This window comes from Zonotrichia leucophrys, chromosome 9 (genome assembly GCF_028769735.1).
Source record: "Zonotrichia leucophrys gambelii isolate GWCS_2022_RI chromosome 9, RI_Zleu_2.0, whole genome shotgun sequence".
Lineage (NCBI taxonomy): Eukaryota > Metazoa > Chordata > Aves > Passeriformes > Passerellidae > Zonotrichia > Zonotrichia leucophrys.
The window spans coordinates 8,010,791-8,025,055 of NC_088179.1; the positions used below are offsets into that span (position 1 = coordinate 8,010,791).

General features: G+C 43.4%; 1 protein-coding gene across 1 annotated transcript in view; it reads right to left on the reverse strand.

Annotated features, from left to right (window-relative positions):
• EPHA4 (EPH receptor A4) overlaps nt 1–14,265 on the reverse strand; it is a 104,627-nt gene that overhangs the window by 61,657 nt on the left and 28,705 nt on the right. Inside the window, exon 4 of the mRNA XM_064721609.1 lies at nt 1,937–2,092. Coding sequence (XP_064577679.1) covers nt 1,937–2,092 — 156 coding nt within the window. The remainder of the gene's footprint in view (nt 1–1,936; nt 2,093–14,265) is intronic.

Genomic DNA, 14,265 nt, shown 5'->3' on the forward strand with positions numbered 1-14,265 from the left:
AACAGCTCCTGGGGCATCCTTCCCCTTGGATCACAGAAAAACAAGCTCCTCAGCTACAGGAGAATGCAAAGCTATGAACCAGGACCTCCAGAGACAGGCCTGTTTTCCAAGAGCAGCTGTCCATAGGATTGTGGTGTTGGCTTGCCTCTGCCTGCAGAGCCCTCCCAGGCCGCTGCAGAGATGAAGACTGAGGCCAGCACCACCACAGCCTTTGCCTTTTCTCCTTTCCTCTCTGTATTTTTGGGGTAAAACACCAAGATCAGGAACTTCAGCTTTGTCTGACCTGCCAAGACAGGAATGGCGAGGAGTGGCTGCAGCGGGCCCAAGACTTGACAAAAAAGGGCTGAGCTTGCAGGGGTACATTTTGCAATAACACCAGCAAACATACAGATCATTTGCTTACAATTTCCCCATCTGGAAATGTTTTGCTCTCTCCTCATACTTCCCTAACTTCACATGCCTATTTAAATTCAACCAGTTGATTACTAATTTGATTTCAATTTGGTCAAGCTATCCTTCACAGGGACCAAGGCTTTGAAAACCTTTTGTTGGTATCATGTTATTCAGGGTGTACATTTTACACAATAGTTTTGTTGTTGCAGAAAGACATTTTCTCTATCAAACTGGTCACGTTTTAGATCTAGTAGTGTAAATTATATTATAGAAAGCATGTTCTTGCCCATTTAGACAAGGTTTCACAATGCAGTTAGACTCCATTCCCAGTCAATACTTGGCAAGGGATACATGCACCACTCTGCTTCCTACTAAGCAAAAGCAGCTGCTCTTGGCTATGGCCTGGCCTCCTCAACCACCACCCAGCAGAACTCACGGCTGAAAAGAAGGAAATCACTGGAGAACAGCTGGAATCAAGGGAGTGTGGGGAAGGGATGAGTGCTAACTTAGTTATGGACATGCTCTGTTTCTGCCTTGTAAGGGAGAAATTAAGGTTTAAATAAATGTGAGTCATCTCTCACAAAATTAATTCTCAATATATTAAAATGTTACAAAAGAAATATCTCGGCCTTTCCTCACTCAGACACACACACACTCTCTCTCTACATAAATATACAGCTGAACTCCAAAAATCTGGAAACACTTCCAATAGTTTTCAGAGAATGCCACACATGGATATCCCCCCTGGTAACATACAGCCCTTTCACTTATTGTTTCAAACTGCTCTGCTCCTAAGAAAGTGAAAACCAAGGAACAAGAGGATCACAATTTAACACCAGAACATGCCTGGAATCCCAGGTCTTCAACAGCATGAGCCATTAACCAACACATAGGACAAGGAGTTTATCTAGCAACCCTGACTGTGCTCAATGCTTCTCTCCTTTTCCCTGATGAAGGTATTTTGGTGGAACTAGAGCAAATTCCATTTGCTGCACATGATTTATTTACCTACACAGGAAAAAATAAACCATGCATTGGGAGTTTCATTAAAGTTTAAGATTTATTATTGCCACCCTTTCAGATGAACACTTGGGTTCCTAAGGGTCACCAGCTATATTTCAAGCAAATTAGAAATATAATGAGATTATAAATATTACCTGTTTACCTGAGGTCATACAATTACAAGGAAAGCTTTCACAATTTCTAAAAATATTCATATTTAAGGTGATACGCTCTACTGGCCAGGTGCTCAGACTGGAACTGAGGCCTGTATTTTATTTCTACCTGTGTTACTAAGGTGTGCAAGTCCCTCTTTTGTAACTGTGTCTTCTGATTTATTTATACAAGGGTCAGCACAGCCATGCCACCATTAGGAATAGAGGCTGAGAACTAACACTGTCACTCAGAAGTGTGACCAAAATGCGAAGTGCATCAGCAAAGGGCCATGAGAGCCACTGAATGCTGCTGTCAGGAGCAGAGCACGTTTTAGAGGCACAGAGAAGAGGTGATAAAAGGGGCAGAGATTGCTCAAAGACCAACTCACGGGTGCAGGGCATGGAGGCAGCGTCGCTTTCGGCTCGGAAGAAGCCGCGATCGCAGGTGCAGGACGTGGAGCCTTCCCAGATGGAGTAGCTGTGGGGAGGGCACTTGGCACAGGCAGCGTCTGTCGAGAGAGCCTTGTAGTATCCGATTTTGCAAGCTGGATGGAGGAACAGGAAGGGAGAGTGTTACTGGCCCGGGCTGTGATCATAAATTGCTAGCTTACTCATTCAAAATCAAGGCAGGAGACATTTCAAAGAGATCTAATGATGTCCTCTTAGCCCCAGGTGAAGAATTAACAATCATCACACTCTTAATGAGTAGTCCTACGTCAGGGGATACTGATTTCTAATTCCAACAAGGAGCCATTTTAAAAGCTGGCTTAGAGATGGCAAAAAAATAAAAAAATTGTACTCTTCTGTTGACACTGCCAGAAAATCAGCTGCCTCTTTGTGCTTACTGTGGAGTTGCATGTGGCTTAACCCATGTCCACCTGCACCCCACACACACAGAGCGTGACAAAAGGGGTGCAATTGGTTTATTCTATGACCACTTAAGGAATGGCAGCTGACAGTCAGACACTGCCAATTTTTAAGAGCGAGTGAGACAGGAACCCAACATGCCCGGAAATGGCACATCTCCCTCCTGGCAAGGCAGAATTCATTTGACTCTTTCTCCCCAGGGGAGGAGAGCAGCAATGCTCTCTCCTGCTCGAAGCTGGGGCACAGCAGTAGCTGCGCCACTGCCACCCGGGCCCACGTGCAGCTGGCAAGCTTTTGGTGACTTCAGCTTCATAAAAGCTACTTTTACATCACTTGGAAAAAACTCATTAGCATCATTAATAACACATTTTCATGGTGGCTAACAGGTATGTCATCCTAGAAATGTCTCCCTTGGCTAGAGAAAAAAGCCCACCATCACCACCACTGGCTTTTAGCACTGCAGAGAAGACAGAAAATTCCCAGGCACCCAAACCAGTAAAAAAGAAAGGCTGTTCCCAGTATTTATTGTGTGACTCACTCCCACATCTTGTCATTTATCACCTACACTACCTTTAGAGTTCCCCTGCTACACACAGGCTCCTGTTGGGAGGGCATAAGCCGCCTCACAGCCAGGGCTCACTCTTGCCGTTTCAACCTTCCCTTAGACCCCCTCACTCTTTCCCTGCTTCTCTTATGAAGCCCTCCAGTGGGAAATATAGAGGGATATTAGTAACACGTTTATAAAAGAGCAAGTTACTTCATTCTTATTAGCCAAAGCCATTTATGAAATGTCCTTAACAAGTCCTGACTTTACGATGTGCCACATGTGAGAGCGCTGGGGGATCAGCCTGGTGACACTCGCTGGGGCTGCCACAGGACCAGAGGAGCCTGGGAAAACACATTGCCCAAGTGATGGATTTACAGAGCTCACATGCATCGTGGCATTAGATAAGGTTCGACTTGCAAGGTGTGTTTTGGCCATGCTTCAAACAGCCTTGGGGTTTCCATTAAAAGCAGCAGCTACAGCTCTGGCAGGGAGAACTGCAGGGGTTAAACCCAGCCTGCCCCATGTAAGGAACGATTTTGGTCCCTGAACACAAATTCAAACCCACCACGTCTGCCAGGCACCATCAGAATGCAAAGGCAACTCCTGGAAAACAGTTTATTCTGCCTGGGATTGGAATTGCCCAGCAAAACAAACAAACAAACAAACAAAATAACCCTTCTTTTTTTTAACATATGATTTGCACTATCTGGTGAGCAAGTTGTTATATCACTATGTGTTCTGGGCTTAACAACAGCAGCACTCAAGTGGCAGATTCTGGTCTTAGATATTACTCCTGGTTTTCACTGTCACAGCTCAGATGAGAAATATTCCTAAGTCTGTGTATGACCAGGAGAGACACCCACAGGAAGCATCTTGCTGCCACATATAAAGACAAGGCATTGAAAAACAGAATACAAGAGGAAACCAAGCTGACAGCCTTTATCCACAAAATTCTTTCTATCATTCACAGTTTCAACACTAAACATGTAAACTCATATTACTCTTAATATGAACATCACAAACCACAGAAATAATTAAACAGTGAGCTATCTTTAGCATATTTGCGGTATTAAAATACTTCAACAATTTAGCTCAAGGCTGAAAATCCTATTTGGGCTATAACACACTTCTAGAAAGACAAGAAAATATCACAGGTAAAGATTTTTGTGACCATTCCTCCCTATCTTTTCCTACTCCATGGTCCAAAAGGGAATAGATGTATTCACTGGGTACTGCAAGGTCAACACTCTGTAACTCAAGGATTTTTTTCCCCTCGTTTCATGCACTGTATTTTGTTTTCTACTATATTAAGCCAAGATCATTAATATTTCAAGACCTGAAGAAAGCTCTCCAAACACACTGGCTGCTCCTAAAGCGCACACAGCCATTTTGCTTCAAAAAATCAACTACTCCTGAAGACAGTTTTCTTCATTTTAGTGTGCTCAGAGATTCACCACATTTCACAACAGACATAAAAGGGCATTAGAGCATGTGCTGCATTAAACCAGGAGTTCTTTTGCCCCCAAGAGCTCCATGGTAGCGCCACTTAAAAACTCCAACCTAATCCTGTAAAAGCTGTTCTTAGCATGAAGTGCTGCTGACACACCTATTACAACTACAGATGGACTTTTTTTTGAAGGGTAATGATTTAGTAGGCAAACAAGAAGCCTGTACAGAACTCATTCCCTGGAAGTCTTTATTGCTTGCTCATGACAAATCTTCACGCAGCTGCTTTTCTAGGAAGGATTTGCTGGGTGAGACCCAGCATGAATGGGGTTCTTACACAGTTTTCGAAAGATGCCTTTGTGAAAAGATTAGTTCACATGTGCAGTGCAAACTTTGAGTTCAATTTCTTAGCTTTGCCTTAATTAGTTCTTTCTGTGAGGTTTCTTTTTGTATTTTGAAAGAGAAAAAAATTTTTTCTCACATTCAGGTCGCCCCCAAGTGTAACACGGTTACAATCAGCTGCACCACATTCAAGGGAAATTCTCAAACAAAAATATTTTCACTTCACAGTTTTTCCTCAGAACAAATCACATTAATTTAAATGGACATCAGCTTGAAATAATCATGCTGATGTCTTTGAGTTAAAATACTAACATCTATTTGATTTCTATTTCTCTTAAAGCAAGACAAGATCTGGCAAACAATGCTGGTCATTATTAAATGCCTTTTTCCTTCTTTTTTCCAAATATATCCAAGTGATGCATGTCAAAACTTCAAAAATTACTCTGAAGAATTATGGAACTTCAGTCAAATCTAGCTGTAAATTTTCTCAAGCTGTTTTTCCAACTCTGTTTTCACATCAAAACCTGATTTTCAGACTTAAAGATTCCTCAAAAAAAGAGAAAGAATACGTGTGTGGGCTGCAAAGTCTGCTTGCTTGGTTTCTCCAAATGCTCAATTTTTGACTAGAAAATTTCAGGCAGCAATTTCAGAATTTAAAAACTCATCTCATAGTGGATGGGGCTCTAATCACATTCTTTTTAAACACTGCTACAACAAAATACTTGCATTAAATTGGTTTTAACTATTTTTAAATAAGCTATATTGTTGGGGTTTTTTATTGGGGGCAGGGGAAATATTTAAGAAAATTATTCTTTCAAATCTAGAGTTGTTTAAAAAAAATATTCCCCAGTACTTGCTCTTAAATTGTTCCTTTATCCTTGTGGAAATGGCAGTAATTCCTTCCGAGTTAGGAAAAGGCTTGGCACACCTAACAGCCCTTTAAAAAAAAATTTAAATGGTGTAATGTTCGTAAAGGGTTGGATAAAAAAATAATCCCAACCTCTTTGCTGACAAATTCCTAAACTAAAAAATGCAGTGCACATCCTAAAAGCATCTCAGGGAGCCCCAGGCAGAGGCTCTGGCAGTGCTGGAGGCAGTGATGGGAGACGTCCCTGAGCCTGGCTGGGATCTGAGCAGTGGTGGGATGGGAATACCCAAGGGGGCCAGCCCTGAGCTGAAAGCTGCTGGGTAGGAGCTCTGGCACAGCCCTGGACACCAGGGACCAAGGGAGCAGAAATCAGAAATCCTCCTTGAAGCCTCTGCCTCTGCTGAAGAGGATTGCAACCAAGAAAATACTGATTTCTGATTAGGACCTAATAAAGTGACTAGAGAGAAAAACAAGCACAGAAACGTGGTTTTATTCAAGTAAATCTAGTTAAGTCAATAAACTGATATTAGAAGCAAATGTGACAGAGATGTTGTGAAGTGCTCATCCTGCGGGCTGCAGTCCTGCACAGGCCAGCAGCGCTGGCTGCAGAGCCGTGGGCGTGAGATCCCTGTGCCAAAGGCTGAGCCCTCCACACAAGGACAGGAGCACAACCAAACCGTGCTCCTGCTGCACCCTCCTGCCCAAAAGGAGCCCTCTGTACCCCCAAGAACATTTATTATCACAGGCAAGTAAGCAATGCTGCTAAAACCTGTGCAATCAGCTCAGCTGTCAGAAGCTATGCATTCCAGTTCCTTTTCTTGAAGCAGAAAAATATGTTAGCTACATACCAAGAAAACTTGAAAATTCCTTGAGAAGCAGTTTTGAACCAAATCTCTCTCTGCACACAACAGAGGAGAGAAAACTACTTTTAAGTCAATGATTGTAGCCAACTTTAAAGAAAGGCTCCAAAATAGTACTCTTGGTGAAATGAAGGACAAGGCATATCATTTAATAAGAGATATTTCAATGTCACGTTTATACATTTCAGTGAGAAAAGAAATTTGTGTTTAAAGACTTGAAAAAATACTTTGATAGCACATTTGATGTGTTTCATCACTGGTTACTTTTCCTACAGCTCTTCTGCCTGGAAATATTTTGAGCTCACGTTTTAACTGCACCCTCAGGAACAAAAAGTTACTTTTACTTTTCCCCTTGAATGTTGTTCTTAGACTTTAAGAGGATGGATTTTCTCTCTCTCATCGTAACAAAACTACATCTGCCACATAAGAAGGCAACATCTTCTAAGCTTACTTTTACTGTTATTACCATTTCTGAACAGATTTTTGTGTGTTAATTATAGAACTCAATTGTTTGGATAGTCTCTTTTGATGAGCTTTCTGCCCCGCACCATGAACCCCTCTGTTATTGTACAGCTGTTTTTCTTCCAAATGCTCATCAGGGTTTTCTAATTGTCAAGCTGTCCCAGCAACCAGGTCTTTTGACCTAAAAGTCAAAGAAAGGGAGTCACCCTTGTCTCCCCAACATGAATACCCCAGTGGTCCCAGTGGGCCCCTGATACCTACGAGACAATGCCTTTCCAGATCATTGCCACTACAAGCATAATTGGGTTTGGGGTGAAATGAGAAGATTTAAAATAGGATGAATTAATGAGTTTCTTGTAAAATTAAGTCATTCTCCTGGTCCAATCTAATTACTCACTGTAATGCCCCTGAGGGTGATAAATAAAGATCCTTAGAAGCCAAGCAGGAGGGGAAAAAAAAAAAAAAAGCTTTCTCTTGAGCATTTCTTAAAAGTCAAGTTGTAGAATGTGATGTGATATACCAAATGCTCTTTCCAAATAACGTCAGATTCCTTTGATGTTCACACTGTAAGATCTTTGCCTCCTGTTAATAATGACTGTACTATTGCTACACATAAAAAGGAGCTCCCCATCTTTAGCTGGTATCTCTGATGAGAAAACCAGTATTTCTACACACTAAGCATGTATTTTCGATGCATGAGTGGCACAAGGAAACACAAAAATCCCACTGGGGAAGAGTCTAGACTGTTTGACTGCAGAGCACTTTTACTCCATGATTGGGTAAAAACTCAGGAAGTTCAAAACAAAAATAAAGGGACCTTGGAACATTAATTTGTATGATTTGAAATCCAAACTCTGAGTGTCCAAGCCACTGGACCTGTACATGCAGATACCCTAGCAGGTTAAGCACTGACACCCCCTTTGCAAAGCTGCAGCATAAACCAAGTGGAGGAGCTTTTCACATACCTAATCTGAACAATCATTAAAAAAATAATTAAATTTCTTTGGTTATTTTTTCCTTAGCTACAGGTCTGTAACTAGTGCTAGTGCTGTGGTTTGCTGATTTAAGGCTGGGGACTGATCCCATGATGCCAGTCACAACAGAACTCAAACACCTTTGGCAAATCTAAGAGTGCCTTGCCTGATTGTGCACCCATGGAGAGACAGGTGGCCAGATTTTTATTCGGCTCTTGGGAGGTTAGAAAGTCAGTTGCCTACTTCAGTTTAAGAAGTGAGGAGCTGGAGTGATCTTTGGTGTGGAAACAAGCCACCATCACCACCCAAGGTCTCCCACTGAATCCTCAGGAGGGAAAGAGATGAGGCACTCACTGCAAGGTGCCCATTCCATTGCCACAGCCTGTCAAAGACAGCAGGGAATGGCAGTGCACTGCCCTCAGCCAAAGCCTGCTGCACCATCAGGCACATCCCATCAGGCCCACCTCACTTAAATTCCTCTGTGCTCAGTCCTCCCCTGTGACACTGCACTTTGACAGCCTCTGGTGGACCTGCAGGGCCAACACTGCCAGTGAAAGCCAAGGCAGAAAGGCATTCAGTACCTCTGCCATGTCCTTGGTCACTAGGTCTCCTCCCCACTGAGCCCTGGGACCGTGCTTTCCTCAGCCTTCCTTATTGTGCCTGCAGGAGCAGGTGTTCTGGGTGTCCTTCATATCCCACACCAGACAAACTCCAGCCTGGCTTTGGCTTTCCCAACACCTCCTCTGCATCCTCAGGCAATGGCTGGACTCCAGAATCCTCCTGGGTGCTTCTCCTGTGTGTCTGAGCTGTGCCAAGGGCTCCCTGCCCATCCACCTCGGCCTTCTGCAGCTGCTGTGCCTGTGCTTGCAGCAGCTTGTCCTCTAAACCCCACCACCCGTGTGGGCTTCTTCACTGCCCTCCTGATAAAATTCCTGAACAAGCCAAAATCTTCTGACCTGAATCCCAGAGCTTTAATTTTTTTTTAATATACATGAAATCCAGGGAAACAAACCACAAAAAATGAAGTCTCCAGCTGAGGAAAGGGCACAAGCACAACAGGACTGGACATCTGACGCAGCAATCTGTTCAAGAGAGAGAGCTGCAGGCACTAACAAAACTCCCAGGTGTATGACACAAGAACCAGAATGGCCTATTAATCCCAGCCAAGGAGGTCCTGTTCATCTGGGTATCATTTTCTTTGCACAGCTTTCAGAGCCAATTGCCAGATGTTTTTGCCATGCACTTGGGCACTGCACAATTCTCTCTGCAGGGACAGGGCTTGTGGGTTTGGAGTGCCACTCCTAAGCAGCATCACTTCTCCTGTGTTTCACACAGAGAAACATACTGCCTTTGTCTTCTACAGAAATATTACAAATCAACTTGCACCTCATGCAAAAGAAATATAATTACGCTGATAATGCAATCAATTGAAAAGCTTAAATTTGTCTATCAGTCAGATCACTTAAATCTTTCATTGGTCCCCTTTTTCTAAAGACACTAGACAGTCAAAATCATAAACCAAAAAAATAAATACATATGCAATTCATATATTAAGTTTAATAGGGACGTACACAGAAAACTTAAAAATGAAAAATTAGCTTTGATTCTTAAAAATTAAGAATTATTCTGAACTTTGCTACGTAGCTGATAGATCATAACTGCTAAAAAAACCTCTTCTTAAAAACATAGGAATTTGAAAATCTCACGTTTCTATGTATTAATAATAATAGCTTATCTATGCAACCCTTTTCTCTGCTACAGCTGTGGTAGCTGGGGGAGTAGATGGGGATAAGCTTGACATTTCTCACATCATGCTCACTCCTGGTCTTTGACAGCACCCTGATCTCACGTCAGCTCTGTCAACCCCACCAGCACACAAAGCTCCCAGCCCTGCACCAGACGGGAGAACAGCTGGAAAAGCTCACCAAGGAAAATCAGCCCCTGGACAGAACACTTGCTTTATTGGGCTTTTGTCTGACATAAAAATAGAAAGCTAAAAATTCAAGGACTAGGTGAAAAAATTTGTGACTGAAAATAACCACAAAAAAAACCCAGCCTTTCTCAGTGAGAAGTCAGCACTTTGCAGGAGAAGTGAAAATCCCAACCTGCTCTGCTCTCTACAGGAAGATATTTGCCAGCACTGGCAGCGCAAGCGAAGCGGCCGACGGCCACCAGCAGGAAGCACTGGGGACACTGCTGTGCCCGCGCAGTGGCACAGGGACCTGTCCCCTCCTTGCAGGCAGCAGAGCACTGAAAGCACACACAGCTCCACATTTCAGTGCTTTAAGGAAGCAGAATGTGCTGCTGAACTGGGGACTTGGCAGGGCACTGTTTTGCATGTTTACTTTTAAAAAGTATTTGAACACTGAACAGATGCCCTGGTAGGACAGAGCGCCTCTGCTCAGGAGCAGCCGTGTCCTTTTTGGGAGCAGAGAGCACCAGCACTGACCCAAGAGCCGAGGGCATCTCTGAAACGCTGCCCTGAGCCAAGGGTTCGATGTTCTGCTCCTCAGAGTGCTCAGGCTGTCACTCTGCTCTATCACAGACTTCATCTAACTTTGGAAGTTTAATCACCTTTCGACAAGCTGTGAGATTTAAGGGATGAGTCAACTAATCAGTTTCAAATAATTACTCAATTAGAAAAACAAGTTGATGGATTCCCTTGAACAGAAGCAGCACGACGAGAATGACGAAACTGACAGATTTTCAGGCAAACCTAAGATAATAAGGTGGGGGTTTTTTATTAAAAAAAACAAAACAAAAAATCGCGATTTTTGTTCTTTAGCAACTGCATTTTACAGGGAGGAAAAAAATCCCTACTGAAGTTTTATGATATACTCCAGTGAAAGCTGATTAATTGGCCTGAATCTCCACATTAACAAGCCCTAATCCTCTTGTCAGGGAGACCTGCTTACAAGCCTCTCTCCCCAGTGGTGTAAAAGCACTGATGAGAACAGAGATCTGTATCTCAAAAGCACTGTCCAGCCAGCCTGGGATTATCTCTCATCTCCTAAATCTTAACAGCTCTGTAGAAAGGCAATTAAACCTCCAAAGTTAGATAAGCCTGTGATAGAGCACAGCATCAGCTTGAGCACTTTAAGACAGAAAGGCCCACCACAGAGCTCTGACATTCCTGTTTAAAATGTCTGTTTGCTCCTAACACAAGCATCAGCTCAGGGTCCTGGACTTGGCAAAGATTGTACTTGTAATGTATTATAGAGCACCTAACATGTTCTTCCCCGCTATTTTAAAGGTGATTGTATTTTATACAGGCTATTGAGACATTGCAAGCTGGCTGAAATAATTATTACATTAATACCCCTTAACAAATTGTCTATCGTGAAGAATTTGAGGATTGATGCTGCCCTTCAATCCTTTAGTGCTGTTTCTTTTGTGCAAGGGGAATTTCACTCCGCAGCAGAACCCAGCATAGCTGCAATGTTTTCTGCTACTGTTTGAACTTGTATCATGAGTGTGATGGAGCCACGTCATGGCAGCAAACTAAAAACTACACTGGTTTTCTGGGCTTTTTTTATGCTGGCTTTAACTGTGAGCAGCCTGGAACACAATTAAAGCTCCTGTCTCCAGAGCTATAGCAAGATGTCTTAATATGGTTTAATCATCACATCCTCTCTAGATGGCTGTACAACATTATATATAAACAACAAAAAAAAAAGCTATTTTGGTCTCCCCAGAGAATTGCTTGACACAAAGGTTTTGGAAGATGCCTAAATATAGACAGTTCTGGTGAGATCAGGGTCTATGCAAGATAACAACTCTGCACTATTTTTGACTGTTTAACAAAGATGATGGGAACACAATGACTTCAAAAAACCACTGCTTTGGCTCTCCCCAGCACTAAAGAAAATAGACAAGGTGCTTACAGAGTCATTTAGTTAGGGAAATAACCGAATCCAACTGCTAACTCCGCACTGCCAAGTCCACCACCAAGCCACGTCCCTAGGTGCCACATCTACACATCTTTTAAATACCTTTGCTTCTGAGAGACTCCCATCAACACCACTGTAAAAAAGTATCAAACCTCTACTAAGTAGTACATCAATCAAAATAGTGGCATGCAAATCAAGATCCATTAAGTACTTCACACTTGATTACCCACGACACTTTAGAGAGGGTCATACAATGATGAGTTGCTTCTCTCTTCTTTGCCCTTTGCTGTTTGGAGCACACAGAGCACTTTTAGTTCATTACCAATGCAAAATGTAGCACAAAGCTCAACAGCAAGAGCAAAACAGCAGCCCAATTGTTTGTCCTTTTCTCCCTAAATCTGCTCAAGCTGCATGTTTCTCTGTTCTACACAGATCCCACCTTTTCAGAAGTGTTGGACTTGAGGCACATGCAGCTGCACCCTCGCTTAAAGGTGGCACTTGCTACCAAAGAGGTTCTGAAAGAGGAAGAAGACTCAAACCATCCAGGATTTCCCTAGATGCCTTTTTTCACCCCAACTCTCTCCTAGATGTGTACATCAAGCTGAAGTTTCACAGAACGGGTAAGGTTGGAAGGGACCACTGGATGTTCTCTGCTCCAACCTCTGCTCAAGCAGGGTTCTGTGGAGCACATTACTCAGGATTGTATCCACACCACTCCCGAGTATCTCCAGGACAGGAGATTTGCCCCTCACTGGGCAAACCTACAAACCCCCAAACATGCCAGGAGCCATCTGGAAGCTGTTCACTTGTTCTCCCTCACAGCCCGAAGCTTCTCAACAAGGGGCAATCTCACAGCTACATGGAGACCAAGACAGCTGTAATTCCTGGCTCTGCCAGAGGCTGAGAACAGCTTGCCTGGCCTGCCTCTGGCATTCATGGACACAACACTGTGTATCACTGTCTTAGAGAGGAAAAATCATTCCTTTTCCTCCCAATGGGTCTGGCCTCACCTTCTGCTCACTAACTTCCAGCTCGACTCCCTACAGATCATGGGAGATTGCTTTTTTATGGATAACCCTCCCACAGGAGTTGATGGCATGAAAGAAGCAGGGAGCAGAGGAAGCAGGGCTGCTCCTTTGGGCCCCCTAAATTGAAAAGGGTAACTACACAGACACCCAAATTGTATGCTTCAATATCCCTGCCTCAGTTTATGCACTCAGGAAATGGCAATAAGATTCACAATACATACACCTAAAAGCTGTTGTGAGGTTTAATTAAGCAATAGAGCACTTGGAGATCTGCAGATAACAAGATGCCCATAAAACAAGAGGAGGTGATTATTTCTGATGAAACAAATCATGGCAACAGCCTTACTCAGCAGGGAATACCCAGGGCTGTCTCAGCTCTCCTTTTACAGCCCTGACGGAGGAAGCTTGTAGAGATTGTTTAGCTGCTCTCTTGCATCTCAGGCTTTGGTGGGACATTTAAGAGGATGCAGCAAAATGCCTGCATGGGCCACAGTCTCAGAGATGTGAAATACAGCCCTGATTTAAAAATCAAAGAGCTGGGAATCTTCTCCTGTCAACAAGCCTTCCAACAGAGAAGAATAATTTAGCAAGAATAGCTGAAATCTCCCACCTTAGGGTGATTGGGTGGCTGTGAGGAGAAACGCGTTTTGGCAGTTCCCACATTCTTTTGTCAAACTTCTGTTGTCTGGGAAAGAGCAGAGTGCCAGAAGCCCTTGCAGGTGAATACCTTGGCTGTTTCATGCTCATTTGATTCAGAGCAATAGCGTGTTTATCTAGATGTTTGGAAAGTTATTAATGAGATCAGCAAATCCTTTCCATGTATAAATTGTAAATCACCTTCAGCAATGCCGTGTAAGTTATCGAGTCAAGTGAGAACATGCCTATTTATCTGTGATAGTCTTTTATCACCAATAAATAAAAGCAAGACAGGGAATTAGCTCAGGAGAAAATAGCTCTGAAGTAGAGTCTGTTAGGTCACCAACAGAAACACCAGCACAGCAGAGCCCCTGTGAAGGTGTGTGTAACGACATTCTGAAGGACATGCCCAGGAGTGGCACGGCACCAACCCAGAAGGAGAGCAGCTCTCACTGCTGACCCCATTCAGGTGCATTCAGAATGCTTTCCACCACTCTGGTTCACCAGCACAGAGCAGATGTCTTCCCCAAGGCTTTTCATCCTCACACATCCCTGCACAGTGAGGGGAAGGCACTTGATGTACAGAGGCTGGTTGGAAGACCTGCTGTCACAGCCCCAGCAAGCAAGAGGTTCAGAAAAAGAACAGCCGAAGAGAGACCAGCTTTATGGGTGGCTGCTGGGAGTTCTGGACAAGAAGACTCACAATTTGAGCTGGAGTCAGTTCTTAAGTTCTCTATTATCCTGAATTCATAAGATGTATGGCATCTTTAAATCAGAGCTCTGCCCATCCATCTTCCA